General features: G+C 36.8%; 1 protein-coding gene across 1 annotated transcript in view; it reads left to right on the top strand.

Annotated features, from left to right (window-relative positions):
• Positions 1-15,678, top strand: part of TAF4B (TATA-box binding protein associated factor 4b) — a 102,837-nt gene that overhangs the window by 64,822 nt on the left and 22,337 nt on the right. Inside the window, exons 13-14 of the mRNA XM_013974329.2 lie at positions 2,754-2,810; positions 13,718-13,828. Of these exons, the coding sequence (XP_013829783.2) occupies positions 2,754-2,810; positions 13,718-13,828 (168 nt within the window). The remainder of the gene's footprint in view (positions 1-2,753; positions 2,811-13,717; positions 13,829-15,678) is intronic.

Below are 15,678 nucleotides of genomic sequence, written 5' to 3'. Positions count from 1 at the left end.
TATTGGGATTTTATTTCCAATTACTGTGCTGTAAACAAGGTTATAAACTATTAAATACTTGTTTAGTTCTTATTGGATGTAGTATATTATATTCTCACCTTCCCTTCTTTTCACCTTGTAGTCTTGCAGGTTTTCTTACCCAGTAAACAACATTGTTACTCACCCAGCTGTTCAAGCCAAGAAACCTAGGATGTCATCATCAACTCCTTTCCTCTCTTCTTGTCCTGCATCCAGTCACTTCCTATTAAGTTCCCAAAATGTATCCATCACCCTCTCTTCATCACTGTTGTCACCACTCTAAGTCATCTTGCCCTTGAACACTTATAATATCTTCTAACTAACATCCTTTTCTTTCTACAATCCATTTTTCATACTGTTGTCAGGATGTTTTCATAACAAATCATGTGTGTGTGTCTGTTGCATAAAATTCCTTCAGTGGCTTCCCCTTGCACTTAAATTGAAATCCAAACTTCTTACCAAGTTTCAAGAGGCACCCACCTCCCTCTCTGACCTTGCCTTGTGATTTTCCCTTCTTGGCTCATTCAGTTCCTGTCACAGTGACCTTTCATTGCGCTCCAAGTTTGTATCCTAGACTACTGATGAGGCATTCAAAACTGATCGCTGAGTTCCCTTCCCCAGATCTAGTGCAGTTTTGACCTCCTCCGAAAGTTGGAACTATTATCCTTCCAGTTACTTAGACCACAGTCCTAGGTGTCATCCCTGACTCCTCTTTTTACTTCACACCCTGTGTCCAGTCCTGTAAATGTGGTTGGCTCTGCCCCCAACATATGTTTCAATCTAATTATTTATTGTCACCTTCTCTGCTCTGATGCCGGCTCAAATCATCCTCATCTCTGTCTCAGTCTTGTATTCACAGCAGTTGTCTTAGAACAGTCTCCTAATTGCTCTGTGTTTCTGTGCCTCCAGTCTTGGGTCCCTTCAGTGCACTCTGTACACGGCCTCCAGGGGCCTTTCAAAAGTGTCTTGTCGGTGGCGTCTCACACCTGTGCTTCAAATCCTCCAGTTGCTTTTTCTTATAAGAAGAATCAAACCCCAGCTCCTTACCGTGGCCTGCAAGGCGGCCCCTGGTATCCAGCCACAGCAGCCTCCTTTTTTTCTCAAGTGTGCCAACCGGATTCCCATTTTTTGGCTTCTGCAGTGACTTCTGCCTTCTGCTTGGGTTGTTTTCCCTCAGATCTTTGTGTGGCTGCCTCCTGCTTGTCATTCAGACCTCTACTCGGTTTTCACTCCTTAGCGATGGATTCCATCCCATTCTGGCTGTAGAAGTACTCCCCCGCTTCAATCACATGATCCTGTTTTCTTTATAGCACTTGCCATTCTCAGTCATTTTTTATTTTTCCCCATCATAAATATTTTTATGTTTCACAGCTGTGTTTAATTTCTGTAAATTTTATTATTTTCATCTTCTTAGGCAGGGACTTTGTCTTGTCATCTCATTTCTGTATCTCCAAGGCCTAGAGCAGTGACAGGTCAGGTAGGGTACATACTATGAGTAGTCTGTAAATGTTGGTTGACTGACAAGCACTTGGTAACAAAATGTGCCCGCTTTATACTGAGGCAAAGCATTATATACACAAACATGTACGCGCACACATATACACACATTTCTGTGTGAATACATACATACACATACTCATTCTCTCCTAATGTAAATATAATAATAAAGGAGTTTTCTTAGTTTCAGTTGGAGTGAAGTTGTTCTATTAGACTGGACACAAAATGAAGAAAAAATTACTTTGAGTAGAATCTTATGTAAGTATTAAGGTGTTTAAAATTGGAAGGCACTCAAATCTAAACAGTTTCTGGTGTTTTCCTTTAACAAAATTCTATTAAATTAGGAAAATGCATGTAGCTTTTATTTTGTTAGCCTGCCTTTAGTTAGCTAATATTTCATTTTATAGAATAAATATTCAGATTTATAAGGAATTAGGTAATTTTGTTAGAATGAGAAAAAGGATACACCTGTCCATAGCGTCTTTTTCAGCAGACAAATGTCCATGGTGTCAAAAATGAAATTCCTTCCTTACCTTTTGATCCATCATAGCATTACATGTAGAAGGTAGCTTTCTTCTTATAGCAGTCTTCCAAAATTACTCATTTTTGGAGCGTTGAACTGAATTAGCATAGAAAGAAACATTCAATAAACAGTTTTTGAACTTTTACTTGGGCACAGCATTCAATTAAGTGCAACAGAGAATCCAAAGAAGATAACATACTCTAGTGAAAACACTGGGATGTATTTCTTCCTTAATTCTTAAAAATTACACTTTTGAAGAGAGAGAAATTCAGTTCAAAGTCTGTCAGTTTCTTGATTCTAATAGTCTTTGAAATACCATATGTTTTACCAAAATGGCTTCACCTGAGGATTAGCCAGTGTTGATTGTTTTCATCCATTTAAGCCAACAGTTATCCTCCTTTGCTTTCCTTCCTCTGTACCATCCATTTTTCAGTTTTTAGTGTTCCAACAAGAACAACGTCATGCCTCAACTGGACCTGACCGACATTGTTAGCATCATTTTCTGTATAAACTTCCTCCAGGCTAGAACTGCAGCAGCCAGCCCAGATGAAGAGGTGGGAGGAGGTAGGGGGAGCACGGGACTGGATTGAGGCATTTTCCCCCAGAGCTAAGGTTTTCAATCACGAGAGAAAATTGTCATTTATTAAATATTTAACGGCAACTATGGTGTTTAGATGCTAGTAATTTCTATTAAAATTTTCTTTTCCTTTGATAGAGTCGTTCCAATAAAGAAGATCCAGAACAGCTGAGATTAAAGCAGAAAGCCAAAGAGGTAGGACTTTCAAGTTACCATGCTTGTCTTTGTGTTGAAGGGAAGGTTGGCAGCTCTCTCCTGGCAATTAGGTCAGGGTTTATTTTGCTGTTGCATACCATTTGCCGAAGCCTTGGGGAAGGACAGGAACTGCTGAAGGCAAGGGCAGTGCTTCAAATGAGGTCAATGAGTTATGTGCTCTCTTTTTAAAATTTATTTTCAAGGCTTAGGCCTGTCTAGAAATGGCTCTTTGTAAACTCCAGCAGCCCAGTTGGAGGAATATAATGTGGGATTAAAAAAAAAAAAAAAAAGAAAAAAAGAAACTTCTGAGATTTAGCATCTGGGACTGTACAATAGGCTACATTTTTCCAGGGTAATTGTTCGTTTTGTAAATCTGATACTGCTTATAATTCTTTGGCTGGGAGGTGGTACTGGGATTTAGTTTTAAATGGAAAACGCCTCTGGCTTTTAATTTTCTGGGCCCAGCAGTTTTCTGTTCTGGAATGGAGCCCTTGTTTCACACAGTTCATGTTTAGCTGCAGGGGTTTTAGTTTATAGCTTAGACTGGTTAAGCTTTTACTCCCAGAGGCCTCTGCATAGCAACTGTAGAAATCAACAAATAAGTTCATTTATGTCTGCAGCCTCCTCTCAGTAGCTGACTTTTTACATTTCCCAATATCCATTTCCTGACTTTTCTAGCCCCAGAGAAAAAAGCTCCACTAATTGGAGCTTATTTTAATTGAGCCTTAATATTGGATCTCACTGGAGTTGCCCCCAGAGCTGCTGAGAACAGAAGGAAATGAAAGTACCTAAGGTTGAAGATGGAGTGTGTGTGGAAGGGTGGGTGGGTGGGTGTGTGTGTGTGTGTGTGTGAAATTTTTCACTTGACCTACAGATTCTTTTCCCTGCTGAATAAATCATCAAGCCTGTTCACATTTCTGATTAAGGATCTGACAGCAGACGATAATAAAGACAATTGAGGTGTGAGACGTGTGATATGGAGCTGAAGAAATTGGTTTCTATAGTTACTTGACTGATTTCATGCAATTTTTAAGGATCTTTGTGCTAAATAAGAGTGATTTCCTGAGCAACCTTTTTCCTTAACTGTGCCTCTTGAACTATGAAATTTGTTGTTGCTTAACATTGCTGCACTCGGCTCCTAGGTGCCAGCAGCAGCAGGTTATTTATGAATGTTTTAAGGGCCCTTATTGTTTGGATTAATGTAGCAGCTGAGGCAAAACAAATGGAAATCTAGTAAGATCCTTACAATCATTGTGGTGTGTTTTCACTAAAACAGAAAAGGAAGAAAACCTGAACTCTGGATGGAGGAGTTTCTGGATTAGGGTGAAGAGAACTATGAAAGGAGGACATTTAAAATGATTTGAAACCAGAATCATTTTATTTCAACAACAAAAAGATTTCTGGTACTCATTTCTTTCCAGTGGAAAATTAACCTAAAAATATCACCTGAGAAAAGGAACCACAAGAACTATACCTATACCCTTTCAGTAAGCCTGGCTTGATGGTGGACTATGTGGGGATGGGCACTCTGTAGTTGCTTTGAATCATGAGTGGTCCTCTTTGTTTTCATTAGGACTGATTAGATACTTATCTTGCTTCCAATTCCAGCCACTTTTGGAAAATATGTATCAGAAATCTTACCCTTTTATCATTAAAGGCCTTATCCTGTCTATTCTTCCTTCATAAACCTTCAAACATCTGGATGATTAGATTAAATTTTCCTTCAGGTTTATATGGAATGGTTTTGGTTGGTTGGTTGGTTTTTCTTTTAATTGTGTGTGTGTGTGTGTGTGTGTGTGTGTGTTTTAAATTCCCTGAGGGATGAATAGTTGGATAGGATTTTTCAAAAAAAAGTCTAAGAGCAAATATGAAGGGGAAAAAAGTTCTCCATGAGAGCAGGTGGTGGCAAACCTGTTCTTTTTTCTCCCCACTCTTTTTGCAGCTCCATTTATTTCTTTTTCCTAGCAAGATTTAAAAGACCGTATATTTTCTTTCCAAAATATTTGGAAAGTTTTCTGGTTGCTTCCTATTCTAAATCCTCTTTGATTAAAAAAAAGAATAAAATACATTGGCTCAGTTCCAAGAACAGGGCCACCCTGTATTCATTGCAGATGTTTAATGAAAGTAAAATATTGTCATTTTTGTCATCCCTTTGCCCCCTAGAGCTCTTGATAACTAATATTCTTAGGGCCTCTAGTTTAGAATCAAATATACCATATTTTTTTAAGAAAAAACTTTCATTTTGTATTGGTGATATAGCCAGTTAACAATGTTGTGTTAGTTTCAGTGGACAGCAAAGGGACTCAGCTATACATAAACATGTATCCATTTTCCCCCAACTCCCCTTGCATCAAGGCTGCCGCATAACAGACTTCCATGTGCTCTTCACTAGGTCCTTGTTGTTTATCCATTTTAAATATAGCAAAACACTGTATTTTGTTTGGTTGCAATAATCATTGACCCTGTCTGATAGAGTTGAATTGTTATATGTTAATTTGTAAGGTTATCATTTGGAATATGCTAATTGTTATCACATTGGTATAAACTATAAAGCTTTGGTTTGTAATGTTTTGGTATTCGGCTGTTTAGGAAGTTTTCACTGTCCGGTCACGAAAATTGGTACAGATGCCTTCCAGTTTCTCAATTAAAACTGGTTTGCTCTCCTTTTCCAGGTAATTACCTACCTACCAAGCTGGGCACAGGAAATAGATTAATGACCGTATCGTACAAATATAAAACTCCAAAGAACTATTTAAAGAAGCTGTAGGCTTTATTGATCCTGAGAAATGTTTCAGCAATGATGTCTGTCATATAAATATTAAATCACAGCTTGAGTCCCCTTTGTACATAGGCTTATACTTCATGATTGCTTTTAGTTGTTAAGGGCTAGACTTGTGATCTTGGTCATTTCTCCCCTTGGTTTTCTTGTCTCTAATACTGTTTTAGAATCTATGCATTCCTTCTTGACAAACTGTGTTCAACTGAGCAGGTTTTTATAAAGATGTCTAATTTCTTTTCATCCTTCCTGTTGATGTCTTCCAATTTTGTCATTCTCATTCAGCACGTTAAAAAAAAGTAAACTGGGTACTTCCCTGGTGGTCCAGTAGCTAAGACCCTACGCTCCCATTGCCAGGGGCCTGGGATCGATCCCTGGTTGGGGAAACTAGATCTCATATGCCCCAAGTAAGATCCAGTGCTGCCTTTGGGTTTGCCTTCAGCTTAATCTCAATCCAGTGAAGTAGCTCCTGATACATTCTGTTCTTATTGACCTGACAGGTTATCTGTCTATTTGAAAACCTTGTTGTCCGGCTAAAATGTCTGTGGATATCAAACTTTCTTTAAATTTATTTTATTGGAGGATAGTTGCTTTACAGTGTTGTGTGGGTGTCTGCCATACAACAATGCAAATCAGCCATAAGAATACATATATCCCTATATCCCTTCCCTCTTGAATTCTGATTCCAACTTCGGGGCCATCTTTTTCCTGTTTTCTATTTTTTCCTAGAAAAACATCATTATACATGTCTTCTCTCTTTATTGCAACTTTATATTTTAAATACGGCCACTTTTAAATTGTGATGGCTTTTTTATTCCCTTAGATACTTTTACTAAAATGTAAGTACTAACATTCTTCCATTTCACTGTCCATTTGTGAAAGGTCTTAAATAGATTACTAATTGCCAGATTGTGACTTCAAACAAGCAGGGGCATTTATGTTCAGTGTATCTGCAGACTTGTCTGAAATGTGTACTGTGTATCCTATATTACCATCTAGCCTTCAGTGTTTTCCTTTCTTACCACATTATCCAGAATTCTATGGAACATGCCATCTGACCTTGGAATTCAAACACCCTGACTCCTTAAACATTTGTTATATATATTGTGACCCTTATTTCCTTTTAAATATCTTCTTTCTCTTGTGGGAATGTGAATTCAGTACATCTGTGCAGAGTGAGACAAAGAACTCATTTTCTTTATAACAATTCCTAGCATTCCCATTTTCATCTGTTATCAGACAATAGAAGAAAGAAAAAGGAATGCAAGACATGTAGCCACTGGCACGTTAGTTTTACAGTACTACCTCTAGAAACTACAAAAATAAGTATTAAATGATTAAAATGCATAACAGCCTCCTGAAGTACTTGGGATTTTTGTTTGTATAAGATATAAGAACTATAAGAAATATAATTCTCCATAAAACATTATTGTACAATAAATAGAATAGTGACTCATAAGACTCATTACTGATTAGAAAATATATTATTTAGACACAAGAAGGGTAAGGGACTTTTTTATAATGAAATTTTAAAAGATGGAGTCAATGAAATGTGATGGTAAAGGCTAACTGTTAAATTATAGCAACTTGTGTTTAAACTTTATGCTAGTTCTACAGGAGTAAAAATTCATGGAACACTGAACAGGGCAAAATGAAATTTGTCATTAAAAGTACATTCTAGCAATCAAATTAATGTAGTATGGAGAAGGTGTTCTTAAAAGGACAAGTTATAAAGAACTTGTATACATAGCAGAGAAACAGAATTGCCGTGTTTCAAAGCATTGGTAGTCTAAGTGGCTCTCAAACTTAGGTATACATAAGAATTATCTGGAGGACTCGTTAAAACACAGATTGCTGGGTCCCAGGCACCTATGATATAGCAGGCCTGAGTGAAGCATGGGAATTCACATTTCTGACCAATTTCCACTGATTTTGCAATTGCTGCTGCTGCTCTGGAGACCACACTTATAATCCTTGGTCCAGGAGGAGAAAGAAGGTGACCTTTGAAATCTATAACTTTTCTTTTTCCATTGACTATATAGTTACAGAAGGTTAAAGTAAATACTATGATTTGGGGAATCTGAGAATTGGCATCTTGAATTGGCATAGTTCAGTCCCCATCCAGTTACCATTCACTTAGTTCTTTTTGGACACAGGAAAGCTACAGTAGGTTTTTTAATGGATATTTTCACAAGAGACCTTTATTGGTTGTATCTCTGGATTGGTGTATGTAAAAAAAAAAGACATTTTTTAATTTAGAGCTTCTTCAGAAGGGAGTATGCATCTTTAATTTTGAATATGGGATCTGTGTGTCTTGAGAGACATGTTTTCCTTTTGTAGGAAAATGTATGTATTATAGCGGAGGGAGCATTGAGATAGGAGTCAGGAGTCTTGGATGCTAGATTCAGTCTACCACTGTCTTGATTTCTCTGTGGGAAAATCACTTGACCTCTTTGAACTTACCCATTTTCTTGTATTTAAAATAACAATACATACTCTGCTTGTATTACAGAACTGTCATCATTTAGGGAAAGGTGAGGTATTAGAGGGAAAACCAGTAGCTTAAAAACATTAGCTATGGAGACCTTTAAGAAAGATGCCATCAGGCTTTTAAATATAAGCCTGAGATTGACCATGGATGTCTGTTTCCAGAAAGTAACTAACATACCAATTTTGTATGTGTGTGTTGTGGGAGTGGTTTCCTTAGAGGTTGAGAATAAAAAAAGAATATAAGAGTAAGAACTGGGAAAAAAGTTCTGTAAGTCCATATCAATATAGTACATTATATTTCTTTTCAACAGTATATAAAGAACTGTGTTTGAGTGTAAGGGGGGAAGTGTCCAGTTGAGATTATGTGGAATATACTATTTTCCTGAAGGGTGAGGTTGAATTATAAAGGCTAACTAGCAAGATAGCTCCTCTAATTCTAATTCGGTTTCTGTTTTCATGCTTGCTGCTTGATCCTAGACTTGGACACAGTCACAGAACTACATGGCCAAGAGGAGTAACTAAAGCCCCAGCCTTATAGCCAGAGAGGCAAAAAGAGGAGTGAGCCCTAAGGAACCAAGAATTACTGGGAAGAGGAGGTAGAAAGGGAGGAGCTCAGGAAAGCAACCCCATATTCTTCTGTTTATTTCTTGTTCCCACTCGAGCTACACGCTTATCATATGTGACCCTGACCTAATCTGCACACCAGCCAACAGTATAGATCAGTATGCCTCATGAACATAAGTGTAAACATCTTCACCAAAATATTAGCAAGTCAAATCCAGTGATACCTAAAAATAATACATCTTGACCAAGAAGAGTTTATCCCAGGAAGGCAAAGCTGGTTCAGTATTCAAAAATTAGTATGCCAAAGGCTTTGACTGTGTGGATCACAATAAACTGTGGAAAATTCTTCAAGAGATGGGACTACCAGACCACCTGACCTGCCTCTTGAGAAACCTGTATGCAGGTCAGGAAGCAACAGTTAGAACTGAACATGGAACAACAGACTAGTTCCAAATAGGAAAAGGAGTACATCAAGGCTATATATTGTCACCTTGCTTATTTAACTTAAATGCAGAGTATATCATGAGAAACGCTGGTCTGGAGGAAGCGCAAGCTAGAATCAAGATTGCTGGGAGAAATATCAGTAACCTCAGATATGCAGATGATACCACCCTTATGGCAGAAAGTGAAGAAGAACTAAAAAGCCTCTTGATGAAAGTGAAAGAGGAGAGTGAAAAGTTGGCTTAAAGCTCAACATTCAGAAAACTAAGATCATGGCATCCGGTCCCATCACTTCATGGGAAATAGATGGGGAAAGAGTGGCCGACTTTATTTTTCTGGGCTCCAAAATCACTACAGATGGTGACTGCAGCCATGAAATTAAAAGACGCTTACTCCTTGGGGGAAAAGTTATGACCAACCTAGACAGCATATTAAAAAGCAGAGACATTCCTTTGCCAATAAAGGTCCATCTAGTCAAGGTATGGTTTTCCTGTGGTCATGTATGGATGTGAGAGTTGGACTGTGAAGAAAGCTGAGCGCCAAAGAATTGATGCTTTTGAACTGTGGTGTTGGAGAAGACTCTTGAGAGTCCCTTGGACTGCAAGGAGATCCAACCAGTCCATTCTAAAGGAGATCAGTCCTGGGTGTTCATTGGAAGGAATGATGCTAAAGCTGAAACTCCAATACTTTGGCCACCTCATGGGAAGAGTTGACTCATTGGAAAAGACCCTGATGCTGGGAAAGATTGAGGGCAGGAGGAGAAGGGAACAACAGAGAATGAGATGGTTGGATGGCATCACCAACTCGATGGACATGGGTTTGGGTGGACTCTGGGAGTTGGTGATGGACAGGGAGGCCTGGTGTGCTGCAGTTCATGGGGTCGCAAAGAGTCGGACATGACTGAGCAACTGAACTGAACATAGTAATTGTCTAAGAAAGAAAAACCATGTGACCATATCAGCTGAGGCAGAACTGTTTGCAGATTTCACCATGCATTATTAATAAAACTCTAAGCAATCTAGAAATAGAAGGGACTTCCTCAGTCTGATATAGGACCTCTGTTAAAACCCTCCCACTAATACCATTCTTAATGATCAAAAGTCTGAATGCTATCTTCTAAAGATTAGGAAACATTATATTGCTAGTACAATAAGGCAAAAAAAGAAAAAGCATATAATTTGATGAGAAAAGTAGTGTGTCCTTTCATTCTATTAACTGTCTTTTACAAAGCAAAAGTTTTTAATTTTTATGAAGTCAAATAGGTAAAAAAAAAAAAATAGACCTGCTTTGGCTGTCAATGGCCGAAAATTCTTTGCTGGGCCATAAGTCATGAAAGCTTTTCCTTATGCTTTTTGTTAAAAATTTAGAGCTTACATTTTGAGGTTAATTTTTGTATAACGTGTGAGGTTCAAGATTCTTTTTTTTTTTTTTGCCTATGAATGGTCAGTTGCTCAATTTGTTGAAATAACTGCTTTCTCAGTTGAGTTGTTTTTCACCTTGGTCAAAAATAAACTGGCCATGTTTATGTGAATCTGTTTCTCGATTCCCTATCCTGTCTCATTAATCTGTGCCCATTCCTTTGTCAATGCCACATTATTTTGGTTACTATAGCCTTATATAAGTACTTCTTAAAATTGCATGGTGTAATTCTTCCAATTTTGTTCCCTTTTTTCCCCCCAAAAAATTGATTTAGCTTCTGGCTTCACTTTCCATATAAATTTTACTATCAACTTATACATATCTACAAAAAAAATTTTTATTGGAATTATGTTGTCTGAAGGTCAGTTTGGAGAGAATTGAACCTTTACTGTTTCTTAAAATCCATGGATTGTTAAATCTTATAGTCCATGAACACAGTGTATCTCTCCATTTATCTATTTTTTTCTTTTATTTCTTTCATCTGCATCTTGTGGTTTATAGCATACAAGTATCTGTATGTATTAGATTTACACTTATTTCATTTGGGGAAAAGTTATTTTAAGTGACATTTTAAAAAATTTAAGTTTCTGACTTTACCTTAATGGTATTTAGAAATGTGATTATTGTGTGTATTGACTTGCATCTTGTAGCCTAGCTTAAAGTCATTATTAGTCCTAGGAAGTTCTTTAATTTTGTTTTTTATAACTACCTTGAAATTTTCTGTGTAAATAATCATGTCATTTGCAATCTTGTTTCCACTAGGAAACCTCTAATTCAGTGACTGCTTTTATCACACAGAAAGTTTACATGTCTTCATCCACAGTGTATTGTGCTGGCCAAGATATATTGAGTTTAAGAAAGTTTATTGTAAATACAGGACCCACCAAACTATGGTCAGTTTATATTTTTGTTAAGAGTTTTGCAAAATTTTCTAAAACATTGTATGTGAGATTTCTGAAAACCAAAGTATAATTTGCAGAGAGAAAATGTTTTACTTTATAGGGAGAGGAATATGATGACAGAGGTCAATTTTAAAACTGATGTGACTGTCTTACAGATACCATTTCTCTACAGGGAAAGACTGTAAAATATAGCTGGTCGTTTCATTTGTGCTGCAGGGTTGATTCGCTAAAATTGTATTTTGTTACCCTGAAGTTCTATATTATGACAGCGTCAAACTCTAAAACTGTATATTTTATTTAAAAGACCAGCCTCAATAAAAGATAGTTTACAACTCCCCATGATAGTTTTCTAACAGTTTATATATACATATATACATAGTTTAAAGGACAGATTCTGCCCTGTAATTTGTGGAGTAAAAGGGAAGTGGTTCCTAGTTCACTTTCTTCAGTTAAGTCAAACTTTTCTGCTTTGTTAGACTCAGTTATCTATAGCTTCCTGGCTTATTCTTTGTCTTTCCTTTGATATTATAAAGTAATCTGAAGTGCTCTCTCTGAGATGGCCTACTTCATCCAAAACTTTCCTGCTTTCATCTGGTCTTTTTTTTTTTTTAGTGTTAAAAATTTGATTAGTTCTCTTTTAGAAGAATATTCTCAGGATATATTTATGGTTCCCCAGTCTTGTTTGAATATTTATCTAGCAATCCCTATCTAGTTCTTTCTCCCTTTTTCTCCACAGTAACAAGATTTTTGGTAGGAATTGAACATTATTTCTCCTCTGGAAAAGCCCTAGGATCTGTGTAGTGATATTTTATTTTGATTTAAAAAAAAAAAAAAGAATACTGTTTGACACTTGCCTTGGTGAAATGATGCAGTGTTTCATGCATTTATTTCTCAATTTTAGTATATTGAAGTTATTTACCTTAATAGGACATCTTTGATAGGTACAGCTTAGTGCCCAAATATCAAAAAATTATACCTTGTAGATTTCATCATTCTGGTTTAACCATAGTGATAGCAGTACATCAAAACAGTACTGACTCACTTTCAATTTTTCATGTGAAGATAAATATAGAGTAAATCCATAAAAAATGTGATATATTGAAAAGGTTTTTATGGCTCTGAGTTCTGTTTTTAATCACTTATTATTTGTGTGACCTTTATGATGTTTTCCCAACCTCTTTAAAGCCTCACTGTCTCCCTTAGTTAAAAAAAAAAGTACATGTATACTTTTCATGTTGTTATAACAATATATACCTTTCAATGTGATTGTAAGGGTTAAATGAATTAATTTTAAGGAAGTGCTTTGTAAATCATATATTTACGAACTATTTCCTATAATACATAAAACTGTTTTTAAGTACAGTTGACCTTTGAACAACACAGATTTGAACTATGCTTAAATGTATATTTTTTTCACTGACTACCTAGTACTACATGACTTGCAGTTCATTGAGTTAATGGATACGTACATATGCAGAAACCTCTATAAGTTGTATGTAAATTTAATTATGTGTTGTGTATTAGTTGCTCAGTCATATCCAACTCTTTGCGACCCCATAGCCTGTATCCTGCCAGACTCCTCTGTCCATGGAATTCTCCAGGCAAGAATACTGGAGTGGGGAGCCATTCCCTTCTCCAGGGTGTCTTCCTGACCCAGAGTTAGAACCCCGTCTCCTGCTCGCAGGCAGATTCCTTAATTTAGTTATATGTTACTTGTAAGGTATATGGAACGCCACCTATAAGTTATATGTAAATTTTCTGCTGCATAGGTAGTCAGCACCTCTAACCCCACATTCATTGTTCAAGGGTCAACTGTAATTCACTTTTAATCTGAAAAGTTTGACTGTAGTTTGGCTGCTTTCAGTCCAATTTATGGTTCAACTTACTCGATAGGCATTTCTTATCTGTGCTTAAACTTAAGGAGAGATTAAGCTCTGAGATGTCTTTCTTGGGTTCTATTCTATACTTCTTCCTTACCTAAATTCTGCCTCTTCTGTTTAGAGATTCAGGACTAAGGAGTTTATCAGAGGAAAGGAATCAGAATATGATATACACTTGGCTGTTAGGGAAATCTGTTATTTATTTTGATCTGATATTTATTTTGCACTGTCACGTATTTGGGAAAGAACAGAGAAGTGGGCTTAGTGGTCAGTTTCTTTCCCCTCTCTGAGCATGCTGCTGCTGCTGCCAAGTCGCTTTAGTCGTGTCCGACTCCGCGCGAACCCCATAGACGGCAGCCCAACAGGCTCCCCCGTCCCTGAGCATGGCTGTGTGTAAACACCGATTTTTTTTTTTTTTTTAATTCTGTCTTCCAGTTACAACAGTTGGAGCTCGCACAGATACAGCAGAGAGATGCTAATCTCACAGCTCTTGCAGCTATTGGACCAAGAAAGAAGAGACCACTAGAGTCCGGGTCTGGAAGTGAGGTATGGAAACAATGTCCTTTTATTTGTCATGTCAGAAAAGCAGGCCTAAAGGAAGCAGAGAATGCAGATAATTTACTCTACCGTGCACACTGTTGCTGCCAAATGCTTGTTAAAGCTCTCCTTTGCCTATTTTATAAAATCTTAATTTTTGCTTGTTCTTAAAAATATGTATCACCTTGAACTTTCCTCCAACTTACTACTTGTTTTATACTTCTTCCCATCCCCCACCACTGGTCATACTGAGTTTCACCATCTCGGTTTTTTCCTGTACATTCTTCCAGGCAGTTTAATATAATTTTCTCCTCGCTGGGTGTCTAAATCCAGCTCATCTGTTAAGATCAAGTCTGCCCTCTTTTTTCTACCATGACCCTGATTCTGCATACCCACACTAACTTCTCTTTTTCTCTGCATGTAATGTGTTTGCATGGCAGTAACAGTTCTCTGCTCCTCACATGAATATTTTCTCTTTGGTTTATTATGAGAGATTATGAACTTCTTGAACAAGACTGTAATCCTTTTCCTTTGAATCTTCCGCAGGACCAGGTACATATTAATATATATTCAATAAATATCATTAATTATTTGATTAACACCAAGGAAGGATCTTACTTACATCTTTAGAGCAATTATTCTAGATTAATTAATCTATAATGCTAGATTTTCAGATTGGTCATTGGGGCTAAGATACAAGAGTGAGAAAGAGCCCTGAGTTGGGTCAGTAATAGAGAAACTGTGGCTCCTCTGTTCTGCTCTATAAAACTTAAATGTGATCTGGGACAAGCTCTTCCCAGCTGACCCAAAACATTAACAGTTCCTGATGAATGATAGTCATCTCTATAGAGGAAAGATTTTAAAAGTCTAGTTCTTTTTATTGATAAAAATGTAATGGAATAATACGTTCTCATGTAAAAAAATTCATAGTATAAAAATGTTTGAAAAAGATGAGTTTCCTCCTCCCAGATTTCTAGTCCCCCATCCCCTGCCCAACCAGATGTACCCACCTTTCAGATTCTCACATATCCTTATAGAATTTATTATGCATATGGACGTGTATCTCATGTGCCTTCACAGATTCACATTTGATTTTGTTTCTACCAAATGCAATCAAATTGTATCTATTGTTCTGCTCTTGATACTTTTCCCCTTTTCCATAATCTCTTTCATATAATTTACCTCCATATTTTTTAAAGGTATGTTACATCACCGTGTTTAGATAAACAGTTTATTCAGCTGATTCTCTAATGGAAATTTAGGTTGTTTCCGGATGCTTCTATTACCTCAGAGAGTGTCCTTGTACTTCCACTGTTGTGCTTGTTCAGTGTATCTATAAGCTGAATTCCTAAAAATGAAATTCCTGGGTTAAAGAGTGCATGAAAGGAACAACTTTGGAAAAATTCAAACATATTCAAAGATAGAGTAGTATAATGAATCCCCTACATACTTACCATGCCCATGCAACTACTATCATTTTATGCCAAATTTTGTTTTTATTTATATCTGCACCAAGAAGGTAAGATTTTTACTCCTCTGGTTATTTTCAACACAATCCTAGATTCAATATCATTTTACCCATAAATTATTTGTTGCTTTTCATTTTTGATAAATATTTTTAAATTGCCCCCTGAATGATTTGTATGAAGTTTTGCATCCATTCATGCCTGTTTTTCCACACAGTCATTAACCCTGGGGATTATCTTTTCCATCTGATGATTGGAAGTGCAATTTTTAATAGTGTTTAAATTCCAAGTGAAACTGAGCAATTTTTTCATGGGTATATTGACACTTTCAATTTATTTTCTACCCCTCATGTTATATTTTTTAATAGATTTTTTAAAATGGAACACTCCACA

This window comes from Capra hircus, chromosome 24, assembly GCF_001704415.2.
Source record: "Capra hircus breed San Clemente chromosome 24, ASM170441v1, whole genome shotgun sequence".
Classification (NCBI taxonomy): domain Eukaryota; kingdom Metazoa; phylum Chordata; class Mammalia; order Artiodactyla; family Bovidae; genus Capra; species Capra hircus.
This window is presented reverse-complemented; position numbering and strand designations above follow the sequence as displayed.